General features: G+C 37.0%; 1 protein-coding gene across 1 annotated transcript in view; it reads right to left on the bottom strand.

The window, feature by feature from the left end:
• NWD2 (NACHT and WD repeat domain containing 2) overlaps positions 1 to 17,327 on the bottom strand; it is a 177,918-nt gene extending 160,591 nt beyond the window's left edge. The window contains exon 1 of the mRNA XM_027836697.1: positions 17,177 to 17,327. Within this exon, the coding sequence (XP_027692498.1) occupies positions 17,177 to 17,327 (151 nt within the window). The remainder of the gene's footprint in view (positions 1 to 17,176) is intronic.
• Positions 17,328 to 18,221: the final 894 nt, after the last annotated feature.

The raw sequence follows: 18,221 nt of genomic DNA, 5'->3' as shown, positions 1-18,221 counted from the left end.
ATAAGAGTGTAGGGTCACAACAAAATAAAAGAAAAGCATTATAAAGTGTAGTAAATACAACATTATGAAGTATAAAACTGAAAGAATCCACAAGATAATTCTCAAAGGGAAAATGAGTTGATAAGCTAGTCTTCAGGACATTCAACATGCAAACTGACCAAACAAAAGAAAATTAAATGCTTCAGAGAGCAACTCAGCTCATCTCTCTTGATAGGGGTGCCTAGAACCAGTGTGACTTTGGGTTGGGGAAAGAGAAGGGGAAAGAGAGAACAGGAAAGTTGAGTATCAAGAGAGATGAATTGAGTGTCAGATAGCAAAGAAGGATTAAGAAATGATACATTGTTTCATGTGTCATAAGTCTTTCTGTTTGCATTTTTAGTTACTCAAAAAAATGGACATTGACATTGAGAAGGCAAAGAGCATCAGTGGACAAAAGAATCTAAGGAATAAAAATAATAAAGGAAAAAATCAGGAAAGTAGGAGGCTAATGCAAATAACATTTTCAGGATGAAATACTCATTCCTTCATTTGTAAATCAATGTTATTAGTGGTGGGACAATAAAGAATTTTCATAGTGAAAGAAGATGGTGAAATGGGAGTCCAGTAAAAGACTTGTCAATATTTAAAAGCAGAGGATAAAGACTTTGTTTTGGTGAGAGAGCAATAACAAACATTCAGGGGAAGATCACAGAGAGAGGAAAAGAAGATTCATTTTACCAGAAGAAAGAAAATACCCTGGTAGCATCAAGTTATCTCACAGAAGCAGGAAGGGAAGAGAGAGGACTTTGCATCAAACTTTGTTTGTGGGGGGCAGGGTGAGGAAGCAGTTTGGATATTTTAGGAGAACATCTCTTCCAAACTGCAGTTCTGCATCTTAGTATTGAATCCTATCATGGAGGAGAAGTATTTTAGCCCAGCGAGGGATAGGAGGAATCACTAACCTAAGTCTTAAAAGTTGGGAATGAACAAAATCAAGGGAAAGGGTAGGCAAGCAAATAGCTAAAAAAATACTTTCTCTCCCTCTGAGATACAAAGGTAGGATAAAAAAGTGAGAAGCTTTGAGATATGGAAGGGGAAATTGTGGAGATCATGCTGTATGGTTTCATGAGATTGATGATCATGATGAAGAGCGGACTGGAACAAAAGAAAGAGCAAGTAGAAGAGGTAGAATGGTAGAATTTCATGGTAGGAGATGGGAATTTCAGAGTTCAGGTTATGGAAGGTGGGAAATTCCAAGTGAAGGTGAAGTTTAAGTTGGGCTTACTCTGGTGGGTGGTTGAAAAGTAATGGAACTTGAACTTAATGGCACTGAGAAGAATAATGAACTGCAGGTTGGAATGTTGAAGGATAGAAACATATATTAAGTTTTTCAAAGATGATGAAAAGTGAGAGTGAAGAAGTCTATAGCAGATGTAGTCCTTAATGAAGGTGGGAGACTTCTGGAAGTTGGTAGATAGCATGGATGGTGAGAAGGTGGTATAATATAATTATGAATTTTTTAAAGGAGTAAAAGTTTATTGAATGACAATGGAAGAATAGTGTTCTAGAACAGTGGTATTAAATGGATCCTTGCAAACCACATAATGACTTAGAAAATCATAAATTAACATTATCTCTGTTTGATTGCATTTTTATTTTTTTAAATATTTCCCAATTACATATTTATCTAATTGAGTCTCTAGTGAGGGCTTAGAGTTTTTCCATGCTAGAAGTAGCAGGGGATGAGGTAAAGTATATATCTGCTCCTATATAAATATGTTTTATAGAAGCAAAACAAAGTTAAACAATAATCTTTAAGTATGAAGGAAAATTACTAACTCTAGTATAATGAATTAGTAATTTTGTTTTAGATAAAAATGTAAGTATTGAGATATAAGGGATTTCTCTGAACTTCAGTACAGTGAGACCACTTTATGATTCCAGTAAAAAATGGTATTTTTTTGACAGGTTGTCTTTGAATTCAGGTTCTTAAGAGTTTGTGCCTATCATTTGCAGTCAAAAGCTACAGTAACAATATTACTTAGTTTGAATCTGAATTAGCATTTTATATTTTGAAGCAATATTTAAAAATATGAAGTTGCATATATTTTGTAGCCTTGGTCTTTTCATAAAAGCATACAACATTGCATAGGCATCTCAACAAGTAAGAACACACCACAATTTGTTTAAAAAAGACTTGCTATTCAGATACATTTGAAGTGTTTTCAAAGTGGTTTGGATCAAAGATTTGATGTCATTTTCTTTTAAGCTAAAAAAGTCCTCTTAATTCTCTTCACATATTCAAGATGAGAGCCTGTCTCCTCTCAGATCAGTGCCTCTAAAGGCAGCAACGACTTAAATAATAGACAGTGATTATTTGAGGAGTATAGGTTGAATCCTCTTTCCTTCTCTTTTTTCCTTAAACATCTCTGCCTTCTGTTTATTTTGCAAGTGTTTCTGTATGTGACATGGTCTTCTGAATATCTGAGACAATCAGGATTTGGAAAGGAAATTGGCTTCCAATTCCTTCTCCCTGTATCTCTGTAAATGGCTATTTTTTTTAAACAGCAAGTTCATATCATCTCTTTAATATTAGTCACAGAAAAATGGTTTCTTAATTCTATTCTAATCTCAGAGTATTCCATCAGAGTACCTTGCACATAGTAGGCTCTTAATAAATGACTGCTCGAATTTTGTTAAACATCTTAAATTGTGTGAATTTCTGTGGAGCCCAGAATTGCAAAATATTTGACTAAGCATGCTTTCAAGCTTTACCTGGTGCTATCCCATTTTGAACGAATTTAATAGTTTCCAATTCCTTTATTCCATCAGCAGGCTGTGAGATGCTATTAGTTCTGCAATTGTCAGCAAGCAAGTTTCTCACCAATTGTTTCTTATGTATTTTCTACTAGGTTGTGCCTTCTACCTCAGGCAAAAACAAAACAAAACAAAACCCACAAATAGCAACAGTCTGCTTACTGTCCACTTAACAGAGTGCTCCATTCTACCACCAAACCACCCAATTCACCAAAATGAACCAAATTTTTCCTTCCATTGAAGTACAGCTTTAAATTCAACTCCTCCATAAATCTGTGTTAGAAGCATTCTATTCCTCCTGGTAGAAATAAGATCAGAGGAAAAAATGTCAGTTTTACCAATTTCCTGATGCTACACATAGTAGAAGATATAGGAATTTCACTGAAGATCACTTCAGTGAAAGTAGGTCACATTCTGTCATCATTCATGGAATGACACCTGCTGTCCATGTTTTGCTGTTTGTCCTTTATTTTAACCATGGCAGTGATAAGCCCTTTGGAACATTTCAGATTCAAAGACATTGACATAAAAAGAACATATTTCTAATATCCCCTTGCATCATGTCAAGAAACACAATGATTCACTCTTAACTCTCTATCACAACACTTTCTTCACCAATTTTTTAAACAAGGGTTTTGTCAAGTGAAATATTCAGAAAAAGTTGTTTTTCAAATCTGGCCTCAGACCAAACACTTGACACTTACTAGCAGTATGACCCTGGGCAAGTCACTTAACCTCAATTACCTAAAAAGCCAAACCAAAACAAAAAAAAAACAGAAAAAGTTCTTTTTATTTAGACTGTATTAGTCTGGACTAGAGGCAGTAAGGTATGGTAGATACAATAATGTTGGACTTAGAGAAAGGAAATCAATCAATTGGCATTTATTAGGCAATTAATATATGCCAGACACGGTGGCACACATAAATGAATATAAAACTCTAGATGTCACCTAATCGTGGCAGGGAACAGCAAGACTAAATCACCTCTAGTTCTGGACACTGATTCTTAATGCACGGTATTTTGGCAGCCATATCACACTGCTGCCTTAGCTTGCAGTCCAAATCTAGTAAAACTTCCAAATCTTTTTTCAAATGAAATTCTGTCCACCTAGCACGCTTCCTATGTCTTATATTTGAGAACCTGATTTTTTAATCCATATTTTAAGACTTTACATTTATCTCTATTAAATTTAGCCTCTTTCCCCCCATTTCTTAAGGTTTTTTTTGGATCTTATCATTCAACATGTGGGCTATCCCTGTTATCTCCATTGAAGTATTGCTGAAGTTCATAGAATTAGAACTGAAAGGTACTTGCTCCTAGTTCCCCCTTCCCATTTTATGGATGAGATGGATGAGAAATCTGAGGCTCAGGGAAATTGAATAGCTTTTCTAAGTCCTTACAAACAGTAAGGATTAGAGGCAAGACTTGAATCTAGGTCCTGAGAATCCTCAGACAGATGCATCTTTCACTAATACCACGGTGCTACTTCTCATTCTTCTGTCACTATGATAAGCATTCTGTCTATGACTTTATCCAACACATTGATAAAATAATAAAGAGCATAGGGACAAGCACATACACATCTCTAGGATATTTCACTAGAGACTTCTTTGGGTTTACCTCAAACCATTAATCATAACTTAGTGGGTTTGGCCATTCAATCATTTCCAAATTCATTTAATTATACTGTTGCCCAACCTATATCTCTTCATTTTATCTGAAAGAATAACATAGGAGACTTTGTCAGATACCTTGGGAAAATCAAGGGATAGAAAGAGAAATTCCATTTAAAATTATAGAAAATATAAGCTACAAAACCACACTACAACTATAAAACTCTCTTTACACAAATAAAAATTGATCTTTTTTGAGAAATATTAATTGTTGGTGGATAGGCTGGACTAATGATAAAAATGACAATATTCCCCAAGCTAATTTACTTATTCAGTGTCATAACAAACTATTAAAGGACTACTTTGTAGAGCTAGAAAAAGTTATAATAAAATTCATCTGGAGGAACAAAAGGTCAAGAATTTAAAGAGAATTAATGAAAAAAGTGGGAAGGAAGGGGGCCTAAAAGTATCAGATCTTAAACTATACTACATAGTAGGGATAATCAAAATAATCTGAGAGTAGTTAAGAAACAGAGAGATTGAGCTGTGGAACAGATCATATACACAATACATAGAAGCAAAGGAGCACAAGAGCCTAGCACTTGATAAATTTGGAGATCCCAGCTATTGGGAAGGCAACTACTATTTGACAAAAACTGTTGGGAAGACTGAAAAGTAGTCTGGCAGAAACTAGGTATAGACCAACATCACACACCATTTATGAAGATAACCTCCAAAATGGGTATATGACATAGACAAAGGCTGATATCAGAAACAAATTAGAGGAGCAAGGAAAAAAAATTACCTATCAGCTCTATGTATAAGGGAATAGTTCATAACCAAGCAAGAGACAGAGAGGGTCACAGAAGATAAAATGGATGATTTTTATTATAAAAAATTTAAAAGTTTTTACACAAACAAAACCAATGCAGCTAAAATTTGAAGAGAAGCAGGTATATAGGGTAAAATCTTTGCACCAGGCTTCTCTGATAAATATCTCATTTCTTATATAAGAATCAGAATGATTTTCTAAACTGATAGTCAAAGTTTATGAAGATGCAGTTTTCAGATAAAGAAATCCAAGCTGTGAAACTACAAAAACATTCTCTAAATGGTTAATAATTAGGAAATGCAAGTTAAAACAACTCTGAAGTTTCCCTCACACCTATTATGTTGGCAGAACTGACAAAAAAGTGAAATGACAAACGCTGGAAGAGGTTGTGGGAAAACAGGTAGATTAATGTATTGCTGGTAGAGCTGTGAACTGGTCCAGCCATTCAAGAAAGCAATTTGAAACTATGACCCCCAAACTGTTAAACCACACATACATATTCCTTGATTCAACAATACCACTGCTATGCCACTACTGGGTCTATATACCAATGACATTAAGGAAAGAGGTACCATATGCACAAAAATATTTAGAGCAGCACTGTTTGCAATGGCAAAAAGGGTGCCCATTAATTTGGGGAATGGCTAAACAAGTTACAGTATAGAAATGTGATGGAAAGCTACTGTGTTGTAAGAAATGATGATGGAGAAGGTTTCAGAAAACCCTGGTAAGACTTGTATGAACTGATACAGAGGAAATAAGCAGAATCAGGAAAACATTTTATACAATAACAACAATATTATAAAATGAATCAACTTTGAAAGACCAAGGAATTCTGATTAATGCAATGACCAGTTATTATTCCAGAGGAGTCATGAGGAAATATCCAAGCTACTTCTTGATAAAGGTGATAGACTCAAGGTTGCAGATTGAGATACACATACATATACGTATGTCTGTATATACATATATACAGACATACGTATATGTGTGTGTACATGGCCAATGTGGGAATTTCTTTTGCTTACTTTACCTGTTTGTAACAGAGGTGTTGTTCTTGCATTCTCAATGGAGAGGGATTAGGGAGAGGGCAGAGGTAGAGAAGAAAGATCTTAATTTTTAAAAAAGTTAATTTGAATCAAGGCAAACTATAACTATTTTATTTCTCTGATTTACCAGGCTCGTAACTTTGTCAAATACAGAAATGAAGTTAGCCTAGGATGATTTGTTCTTGATGATACCCTGCTGGCTCTTCATAATCACTTCTTCCTTTTCCATCTCTTCTTTAATAATATATAAATATTAATTAAATTAATTAAATAATTAAATATAAATAATATATTCTAGAATTTTGCCACTGAATCTACCTCATTGGATTACAGTTTACAGAGTCATTCTTTTCTTTTTATTTTATATTTAAAAATTGGGACACTTTTGTGCTTTTCCAGTTCCATAGAGTCTCTCCTTTTCTCCACAGTCTTTCAAAGATCCCTGACAATGGATCATTTGGCCCTAGTAATCTGAACTTATCAATGGCAGTTAAGATCTATCATATTTACCTATTTGAAAATTATCTCCTTCAAATTTATTCTTGTTCCAGAGAACACTGGTAGTGAAAACTAAAGCAAAATAAGAGATGCTCTGCCTTCTAGGTTAGCCATTAAACCTCTATGAATGACAGTCCTATATATCCATTCTTTGATTGCTCATTTTAGCCCAAAATAGTTTAAAAAATGTTTTTGTTGTCTTTATCTTTCCTCATTAGACTCACCTAATTTTGAGCTTTAGCTCTCCTGTCACTGTTCTTATAGGGCCATTCAACACTTTGTATTTATACTTTTAAGAGCATTTGCTTCCATCTCCTGTACATAGTTCTTCTAAATCTAAGTTCATCAGCAAATTACAGGTGCCACTCCATCAGTCTCTTTAGGCAACTCTATTTCTCTCTTCACTAGAATTGTTTCACTTTCACTTTGTGCCTTCAGAACTTAATATCATCAAATATCTATTCTATCAAATAACAAATAACAAATCTATTCTATCAAATAACAAATGACAAATATCTTCTGTCCCTCTGGGGCTGATGTTGCCTGATGAGCTTTGGTACATAAGCTCTTATGATCCTTTCTCTGAACTCTGAAATCTGCTCTCCAAAACTGGAGTCCATATCAGATTTATGCACAATTTTTCTCTCTATCTAAGATGGAACTCACAAGGTTTTCATTATTCTCACTCTGGCAACTAGTTCCTCATTTTGGGGGGAACAATGTGCTAAGAAAGCATACTTTCTTTTCTCTTCAATTTTTAAAGTTCATTTTGAACTTAAATACAAAAAAGAAAAAAAGCACATTTCCATGAACATAGCACAATGTAAAAAAGAGGATTCAATGTAAAACTGAATTTCCATTTCACAGTTTGCTTTTTTAAAAAAAAATCAACTATGTAATAAATTCTACACATAATTTTCAAAGCTATCCTGCTTTTCTGTGCTTCCTTCTAAGTTTTTTTTGTTCTTTATTGTGCAATTTTGATTGTTTTCTCCCTCCTCCCCCCTGCCCTAGAAAAGGCTATCATTAGACACAAATGTGTGTATGTGCATATGTATGTATATATATGTAAAACAATACTATACATACTTCCATGTGTCAGTTTTTCTTTGGATGTGGATAGCATCTTCCTTCATAAGTCCTTTGTAGTTGATTTGAATATTTGTAATACTCAAAATGACTTAGTCATTCAAAGTTTTTCTCAGAACAATATTACTGTTACTGCGTAGAACATTCTCTTGGTTCTGCTCATTTCACCCTTCATTGTTTCATGCAAGTCTTTCCATGTTTTTCTAAAATCAACCAGCTTGTCATTTCTTATAGCACAGTAGTCTTACATCACAATCATATATCACAACTTGGTTAGCCAATTCCTGATTGATGGGCATCCCTTCAATTTCTAATTCTCTATCACCAAAGAGAGCTGCTATAAATATTTCAGAACATATGAGTTCTTTTCTCTTTTCCCTAATCACCTTGGAAAACAGACCCAATAGTGGTGTTGCTGGGTCAAAGGGTCAAAAGGTATACACAGTTTTATCTTTCTTTGGGCATTATTCTAGAATGCTTTCCATAGAAGGTAAATTCTCTCAAGAACTGGAGTTAGCTATTGTAGTTCAGTGCTTCAGGCATCAATTGTCAATGAAGGAGGGTTCCCTTAAACACTTAGTGATAGGCTGTAAGCTCTAAGAGTGGAGAGTACCATGTTTTGTTTCATCTTTGTATTCCCAACAGGTAGTACAATGCCTTATGCATTACAGGCACTTAATAAATATATTCTGAATTGAATAAGACTGATTTTTCAAACTCTGCCTCAAGAGCAGAATTCACATCACTGTGTCATACTTTACAAACATTTACTCTTACCACTAAATCAATTGTCTAGACTTGGAACTTATTGGATTCTAGTTTTCCTTCTGAGAGTGGGATGGTGATAGTCATGAACTTTCTTGAGCATACTGGGAGAAGCCATGTGGTATAGTGGATAGATTGCTAGATGTGCAAACTGAAGTATATGGATTCATTCCTTTCAGATATTTGTTAGCTATATGAACTGGCAATCCTCTTTATCTCTCTGAGACTCAACTGTTTATTCATATGAAAAATGGAGATAATAATACTCATAACATCTATACTTTACAGGGTTGTTGAGATAATATATAAAATGTTTTGAAAGCTTTAAAATAGTATATAAATGTCAGTTATTATTTTGTCTGAACTGACTTTATTTGAATTTATACTGTAATCCCAATATACAGTGGTTGGAAGAGGGTAAATCTTCTAAATACCTTAGTAGGCTAACATTCCTAGCAAGTTTACCCTAGAGAACAAGCCCCAGAGCTTGCTTACTGTTTCCATCTCCATTTTCTCTGTCCTACTTTAAGCTCCTTCCTCATTTGGGGCTATTTAACCAGGGCAGTAGTGCCACTGAAAGCTGCTATGAGAATGGGGAGGCAGAAGATAGAGGAATTGATATAATACTGTTCTGTATAAAGTCATTGAATCCAATCTATGTCCTTTCTAATCCAGTTTTTAGAAAGCTACCAAACATTGATATTCCTAAAGCACATGTCTGACCGTGCCATTGCTTTGCTCAAGAAGCTTCAGTGTCTCCCTGATGCTTCTAGGAAAAAAATAAATTTAGCTGGTATTTAAGACCTTTCTTAACATGGCTTCAGTCCATATTTCTAGGCTGATTCCACATTATCTCCCTCATGAGATAACTCTATATTCCATCCAATTGCCTGTTTACTCTTCCCTGTATACCACATCCCATCTGCTGTTTCCATGTGTTATTGTATAGACTTCCCTCCGTGTCTGGAATGCTTTTCCTCTCTGAATTCTAATGCTTGAAATGCCTAGTCTCCTTTAAGGCTAAGTTCAAGTGCCATCTTCTTCAAATTGGTTCCCCCAGTTGCTAGTACCTCCCCTATTATTATGTAGGTTTTTTAAAAAAAACCTTTATTTATCTGTGAACATTCTGTTTCTCCTAGTGGAATGTAAGTTCTTTGAGGGCAGATAAGGATTGTTTTACCTTTGTATTTGTTATACCTAGAACCTAGGACAGTGCCTGACATACAGTAAGCACTTACATAGGTTTGCTAATTGAGCACCTAATTGATCTTTCCATGGCCACATAATGATCTACTTCCATAGAACTTCCTTCTCCCTCCCCAACCGTTGCCCCTCAACTATAGTGATGAATTTGGACTTAAATATCAAAACAATGAAAACAACCACAAGATAGCTCTATTTTCCCAGAATATTTAAGTAAAACTTATATAAACATGATCCTAGAAGGGAAAGAATTTTGTCTGTGAATGATGCACATAGTGTACAAATGAATGTTTTTTTATCTGACTTTGACAGCAATATTAAAATTTGAGATAATTCATAGCACTTATGAATTAATAATATTATTATTAGTGGCATTAAACAGCAACACAGATTTGATAATGATGATAATAATAGTGAACATTTATATAGCACCTACTATGTGTCAGGCATTTTACAAATATTATCTGATTTAATACTTGCAACAACCTTGGTAGGTAGGTGCTATGATTATCCTTATTTTACAGATGAGGAGACTGAGGCAAACAGAGGTTTAAATTACTTGTCCAGGGTCACACAGCTAATGAGTGTCTGATGCCAGATTTGAACTCAGGTCTTTCTGACTCCAAGTCCAGCACTCTATTTACTGTATTATCTAGCTACATCATTTGGAGCTTCCAATAATCTTGCAACTCTTTTGATCCAATACACTCATATTACTTATAAGGAAATTGAGGCCTGTAGAAATCAAGTGACTTGCTCAAGATCACATAGGTGAAAGAGAGGAATTTAAACCTAGGTTGACTGTTGCCCAGCCAATACCCCTAAAAGAATTGCCACCACGAGGGGTCATAAATGTTTTATAGTAAGGCTTGGCTAAATTCTATTTGCATTTCATTCTCTCCGATTCACCTTTTATAAAAGAGTGATGCAATTCCTGCAGTGTAGCAGGAATTGAATTATCAATAAGCTGTTAGGCATGATTTATTAGTATAGCAAAACATGTTAATAGTGTAGGTCATACTTACTCTTGAGTCTCCTCCTAAATGCTAAGTGCATTTATTATGTCATGGTATATGATGATAACATCACCTAGGCCATTAGCTCTGCACTAACTCAAGAGAATAAGTGTCCTGTGTTTAATAACTAACACTATTTCTTTCAAACTTTCATCACTATATCTCACATTTGATTATGGTTTTGAACAAGTCATTTAACCTCATGCTACCTCAATTTTCCTCAACTATAAAATAAAGACAAATAGAATTAAGTATCTGAAATGATTAAGAAACACTTTTAATGTGTTGAGTGTAAAATAAAAATAATAGCTCAACATGTTTTTCTTGAAAACTAAATTTGCCTTCTCTTCTTGGAGCATTATTTCTAATACTATTTACTACTAAGTTGTATCAGCTGTATTAAGCTGATTTTATTTCTCTCTTCAACTGTCACTCTGATGTATAACAATAGGAAATGGAAGCTGAAGATGCTTGGGAAGACACATTTTGGTGGAGAGGTGCTAAATTCATACTGAACTTCATGAGCCTGGTATTAATCTGCTGGCAGAGAGAATGGGCTCCAGCAGACCCTACCAAGTACCATACCTCTATATGTATGTGTGTATTGTGAGTGTGTGTGTACACTTTCACACACATGGAAGACAGAGAAAAAGCCAGAAAAATGCAAGATTAGGAGAGAGGGAGAAACATAAAGGAAAGCAGTGAAAGAGGATGGGGAGGAGAAAGAGGGAGCGGGAGAAAGAGAGAGACAGAGACAAAGAGAGTAATTATGTACAGATAATGTAAACTGTGGCAAAATGCCTCTCCTTTTATACTGCTGGTACTCCAGCTGCTTGGGTAATGCTTATATATATAAAAAAATATCACTTAGAAGCCAAAAGACAGGGTTGAAGTAGGGCTATTAAATATGCTTTCCCACTTTTCTATGAAGCATGCTCATATCTGATCTCTGTCCATGGTAGTTTGATTTTACATGGACCTGAAAGGTAAATGTGTTTTAGGGGTGGACACTTTTATTAGACAGCATGGGGGTAGGAGGAGAGAAGAAAAATAGCTCCCAGTGACAGCTAACTCACATTTTCTTTTCCAGAATGTTAATCTGGGTAAATGACAGAATCAAGAATCAAGAGAGAAATGCCTGAGTAATATGCAGGGTAATTACAGTATAGTATTTTGTCTGTGCTTTGATATCATTGTACTTGGAAGGTTTTAAGTCTAGTTCTCTCTTGGAGATCATGGATAGAGTTCTTACTAATTCCATCCTCTCTTCCCTTCTAATCCATGCTAGACTAATCTTCCTTACGCATATAGTCATAGGATTTGACTGCCTCAAGCCATTCAATAGTTTTCATTATCTACTGAATAAAATTCAATCTCTTTCTTTGGCCACCTATCTTTTCAGCCTTATCTCACCAATCAACAAATACTTACTAAGTGCTTACTATGTGCCAGGCAGGCCAGGTGGCACAGTACATAAAGTGCTGGGTCTACAGTCAGGAAGACTCATCTTTCTGAGTCCAAATCTGACCTTAGTCACTTTACAGCTATGTGATCCTGGGCAAGTTACTTGACCCTCTTTGCCTCAATTTCCTCATCCGTAAATGAGCTGGAGAAGGAAATGGCAAACCACTCCAATATCACTGCCAAGAAAATCCAAAATAGGGTCTCAAAGAGGCTGAAAAATGAATGAATAACAACAATGTGCCAGGTACTGTGAGAAGCACTGGGAAAACAGAGACAAAAATGAATCAGTCCCTTCTTTAAGGAACTCATAATATCTTTTCCCTATCCCTAATAGTGAAATCTTACTTTTCCTTTTAAGCTCAACTCAAATACCATTTCATCCATGAAGTCTTATTTTCCTTGGAACTCAAATAGCGTTTCATTCATACTTCTCATATTCTTTTCATGTTTGTTTGTGTGTCTGTATTACAAATATTTATATATGGGTTATATTCTGTGTACTAGGCCATAAGTTCCAGAAGGGCAAGGATCAAATCTTATCTAAATTTTGTATCTCCCCCTTTCTACCAGGAAAGAATAACCTGTATTCTCTCTCTCTCTATAGACATATAGAGATAAATTAAATTGACTTGAGACAATCTTGAATTGAACTGAGACAATCTTCTTTAAGTGTTTTCAAACCCTGTGATTAGTATGTTGGGATGTAAATGTGGGGTATTTATATTTTCATATAACACATATCAGGAATATTATAGAAGGATTTTCTGCACTGAGTAGGAGAGTGCACCAGATGAGCTTTAAGGTCCAATTTCTATGGTTTTAAGATAATATCACTGTAATCACACTGTAAATATAATTTTTCCTCTATATGATGAGGAATGGGCTTGAATTGGTATGCTTTGTTGTTCACTGGGGAGCTGTTCCACTAATACCCATGCCCAGAAAACAGAGCCCTAACACAATAATGAAATACTCATTTAGGCTCCTTGGGCCACAGCACAGCAAACTGTGGCCCAGAGGTAGAAGACAGGGTAGGAGAGAAGTGAATCAGACATGTTAAGTTGACATCTAGCTTCTCAGTCTCTTCTGGCAAGCGTATCAGGTATTTGTAGAATGTAATCACCCAACTCTAGTTCACTATGGCTGTCAAGAGCTACTACTAAAGGTGGCAAACATGTTTCTAGTCTATAATATGTTACCATCAAAGTGAGAGATAAGTTTGGATGGACCTGAGGATATAGGAGAGAAATGAAAGATGTGTGTTTGTTGCTTGTCCCTTTCTTGACTTAGGGGAGAGAATACAGCCACATCAACCTTTTAAAACAAATACCTATTAAATCAATAGTGCTGGATAGTCTTTGGCATGATTATTAGAGCAGTGAACTTAATTCAACACAGAGAAGCTTTTGTTTAGAGAATAAATTAGAACTAAGCTGCTTTTACAAGGAAAGAACAGATAATGTTCCTTGACTTAATTTAACAGTTGAAAATATCTTTAGAATTGGCTGAGCATCTTATAATCGATCTTACCAACACACAACCATTTGTGTGCTGAAATGGTATCCAGGAACAGCTTGTAGTAGAGTGCTCCTCAGAAAGAGCTGTTACTAAGATTGCAAGGTGTCACACTCAGACCATAAGAAAATAACCTATTTTACTCTGATTCATTCAATATGCCATTCTCTCTTGTAATGTAGCTAAAATTCAAGGCTGCAGCAGTTTGCCAGGTAAGGCTCCCATTTAAGATAATTAAGAGCCATGTGGAATTTGTCTGGGTCAAGGATGTAGGATTACAGGATTAGTTAGTATTCCACCCTCTCCTTCCCTGGGGTTAATAGGAATATTGAATTTTATCTTCATGATTTTGGCAGCAAATGCAAGATAACTGTTAATGGGAACTATGCTGGCACCATCAGGCCCAGAATATATTTGTATTAACAAGTAGTTTTTTAGGTAGATTGAATCTCTACTTAAGACAGTAATACAACAAAGTTTCCTATGGTATTAATGAGAGCCTTGCTTAGAATCAAGAACTTGATGATCTCATATATGCACTGAAGCCAATATTTACCATGTAATATAATTTGAGGAACCATATAAAATGATTAAATAAGGTTTGTTCCTGTATTACTTAATTCAATATTAACTCATTAAAAATTTACCACTGCCAATAAGTTAAAAACTAGGGGAAAACACACTTATTTATATTCTAAAACAAGCTAAAGTCACAATCTATTTGAACTTCAGTTTCCTCTTACATAAAATAAGAAGATTGAACTCTTTAAGCTCTATAATCCCTTTTAATTCTAATAGTCTATGATTCCATCATCCTGTATATTATGGTAATAACAGATACTTGACTTCACTATAAGTTAAAAAGGGCAATGTTATTTCCAAAGAAAAACAACAATTGTTGATAGCTAATATTTTCATCACTAGACCACTTAATCTATTTTCCTTTTAAATGAGGAAATTTTGTGACTAATTATTTTGATACATTTTACTAACATCTTCAACATTCCAAATTATTTTCACTCAAATGTTAAAAATAAAATTTCCCCAACACTTTTATTATTTCTCTAATGTACATTTTCAAAAAATTAAGTTTCAACTTTTTTACTTGTAGCAAATCAATTGGACAGTTCAAATATGTTTTTTCTAAATTAATGTACCTATCTTAAGATGTATATTTATCCTATTACACACACCTATCCTCTATATATCCTATTAATTTATATATCTTAAGAATATCCTAAACACGTGTTTTTAAATATACAGTGACTCTTTAAAAGCTATATGTACATACAGCTTGTTTAGGAAGTCTGACCAGAATATTGAAGGAACTTTAAGTGCCTCCTCCCCCCTTAAGTAAATTTTTTCTTCTATTACCTTTCATGACTAATTAATGTACGTGACCTATTTCATTGTTGGCACAACTTCCCTGTCATAATTTTAAAGTTGTTCTTGAAACTTTCGGTGCATACTCATTATTTTGTAAGTGAAGTGAAACTTTAAAAAGCTGTCCATTCTCTGTCTTTCATTCTCACAAGGAGAACAGTTAGAGATTGTGGCTGGAAGTTTAGTAGAGTGAAGTAGAATCCAATTCAGCTATGATCCTACCTGTGTAACCAGAAGTAATTCTTTTCAGTTCCTAAAACCTCCATTTCCTCATCTGAAAAATGGGAATAATAATATTTGCACTTTCTCTCAGGGCTATTATGGTAAAAGTACTTTAGAAAGCTGAGAATTCTGTACAAATGTAGGCTATTATTAAATAAGCACGGCATTCAAAAATTGATAAGGTTAACTTCATTACTATTGAGTTTTTAGCAGATTCTTTAGTAATTCTTTTATAGTATAACTCACCTGTAAACATGAATTAACTGGACAGACATTTAATATATTCCTACTATATGCAAAGTACTATACTAAGAGCTAGAAATACAAAAACAAAAGCTAAACACATTCCCAGTCTTCAAAGACCTTATATTCAATAGGAGCATATGATAGGTAAACAGATAAGTCAAGACAAGCTAATTTGAGGAGGGAGAGAGCACTAACTACTAGGAAGACCAGGAAAGGTTATCTCAGTCCTCTGTACCTTGTGCTCACTGCTCAACTGTCACCTTGGAAAACAAAATTTCCTTAATTAGTTAGATACAGACCCAAGATCATCTTTTCCAACTCACTCTTGAGTACTGAGGATGAGTTAACATCCAGCAACAGAAACAGAAAGACAGTGGAGGTGTCTACAAAGACTAATACTGAACATCTAGGACGAAAATTTACTAGCTGTAAACTGTGATTCCTAATGCACCTGAGAAACTTGGAATTAGTCAACAAGTATTTAGTGAACGCCCACTAAGTATCCAGTAATGCTAGGTAGCTGCTTCGGATCCACATTCCAAGCTTAGAAAAGGACATTAGAGTTAAGAATGTTGTCAATATAAGGGCCAGAATTGTGCATGGGTAAAAATCAAATCCAGAACGGGGATTTTAGAACAAGCAAACATTTTTAAAAAAAATCTGTTGACTCGACTTGGCCCAGAGAAACCGATAGTCAGGCGTCAACAACCTCCCTACACTCTCTTCCTTACTCCAAGATCCAGACTGAGCCACCCTTGCCACCCTCTCCCCATCCCCCTCAGACAAACTGCTTCACTTCATCCCCGTCTCGCTTCGGTTTAGTTTAAAGGTAGCATCCCCTACATAAGGTTTAAAATCACCTCAAAGGGCAGCCTTTTACAAGGAAACCTTCAGTCAGTATGGGAACTAGCTTGACCACCCTGCGATGACCCTGTTCTAAGTAAGATGAATCTGTTCTTACTGTGGCAGGGAAAGTAGGAAAGGACGGAAGGAGATGTTGCCTATACAGATCTTGCTGCAGAGCTGAGGAGTGACAGCAGCTACAACTTGAGATTGTGATTGCCGTGGCAAGGAATGACTTTAACCTTAAAGAAAAAGAGAAGAGGACGCCGTGGGGGTGGGGGTGGGGAACCCTGGACTTGTATTCAGTATCACTTCCGAGCTGCTCTAGGGCTGGCAGGCACAATTCTGAGCATCGCCAGGTGGCTCACCCGGGCATGTGTGTGGGTCCTGGGGGAAGACAGCAAGCAAAGGGCGGGGGCAGACGTGGGGAGAAAAAAAAGAAAAAGTAGTTTGCTTAAAAAGAAAAAAATCAAGCCCAGGATAGCAGCCGCTTTGCAGGAAAAGAGGAGGGTGGATGAAAAAGAGGAAAGAGGGAAGCTTGTCAGTCACCGGGACCCACGCTCCAGCTACCCTAGATCAGACAGACCGGCAGACAGACAGACCCGCGGAGAGGGAGGAGGTGGAGACCTTGAGCGAGTTACCTTCAGGATTGGAGCTGATGAAGACCCGGACGCTCCTGCCGGCCGGCACTAGGTGGGAAGGCAAAGCTGTGAGGTTGCCGGAGAAAGCCGCCCGCCGGAGAGCCGAGTCTCGGGCACAGGGCAGCTTGCTGCCCGCCCCAGCCGGCCACATCGCCCCCGGTGTCAGCCGCCTCCTCCTCCTCCTCCTCCTCCTCCTCCTCGCCCTGGTTCTGGCTCGGTAGCGCTGGGTAGGGCGATCCCCAAGAGACCGCTACGGCTCAAAGCCGTCCGGAGCTCGACACAGCAGCCAAATCAGCAGCGCGCACCACCTGCCAACTGGGAGCGGCCATATGAACTCCCCAGTTCCTTAGGCTGCTGCTGCCCCCACCACCTCTTCTTCTTCCTCTTCTTCCTCCAGTGTCTTCAGCTCAGCGGCGGGCCGGAGGAGCGCTAGGTCAACTGTGGCGGCGGCCACTTAAGCAGCACAGGTCTGAGCCTCAGAGCGAGCGCAAGAGGCGGTGAGGGAAGCTACTAGCATCCCTTCCTCTCCTCCACCTCCGCCGGCGCCCCCTCCCCCCGCCGCGAGCCCCCTCCCCCCTTTTCTTCACAGCACAGCAGCAGCAGCAGGAGGGTGGAGGTGGCGGCAGCGGTGAAGGAGTGTGAGGGGGGTGAGGAGAGAAAAACCAAACTTTCTACGCCAAAGATCTCTCGAGTTTATTTTCAGACTTTTGGCACCCAGCACATCAACCCACCAAGCTTGCCGCCCCCCCCAAAACCAAAAGGTTGTTGTTACGGGGAGGTGTTGAAATGGGGCGGAGATGGCTGGGGGATCCTCCAGACGCCTTAGGACTAGACGTCTTGACAGGTTGTCCCACTTTCGTCCTTCTGCTAAAGGAAATTAAAATACTTAATCTTTCTTGGGGGAGCTGCTTTTCCGAGAGCTAAAAAGCACTTGAATCTCTCTCCAACACCCTGCCCTGTCTCCCTCCAATTCGCGAATTTGGGTACCTTCAAGTGTTTAATTAAGTACAGTGAAAGGCTGCCTCAAAGTTAGACGCCTGAGCGC

This window comes from Vombatus ursinus, unplaced genomic scaffold (assembly GCF_900497805.2).
Source record: "Vombatus ursinus unplaced genomic scaffold, bare-nosed wombat genome assembly UNPS02014818.1, whole genome shotgun sequence".
Taxonomy (NCBI): domain Eukaryota; kingdom Metazoa; phylum Chordata; class Mammalia; order Diprotodontia; family Vombatidae; genus Vombatus; species Vombatus ursinus.
The sequence above is the reverse complement of the archived record's forward strand: the minus strand, read 5'-3'. Positions and strand labels throughout refer to the sequence as shown.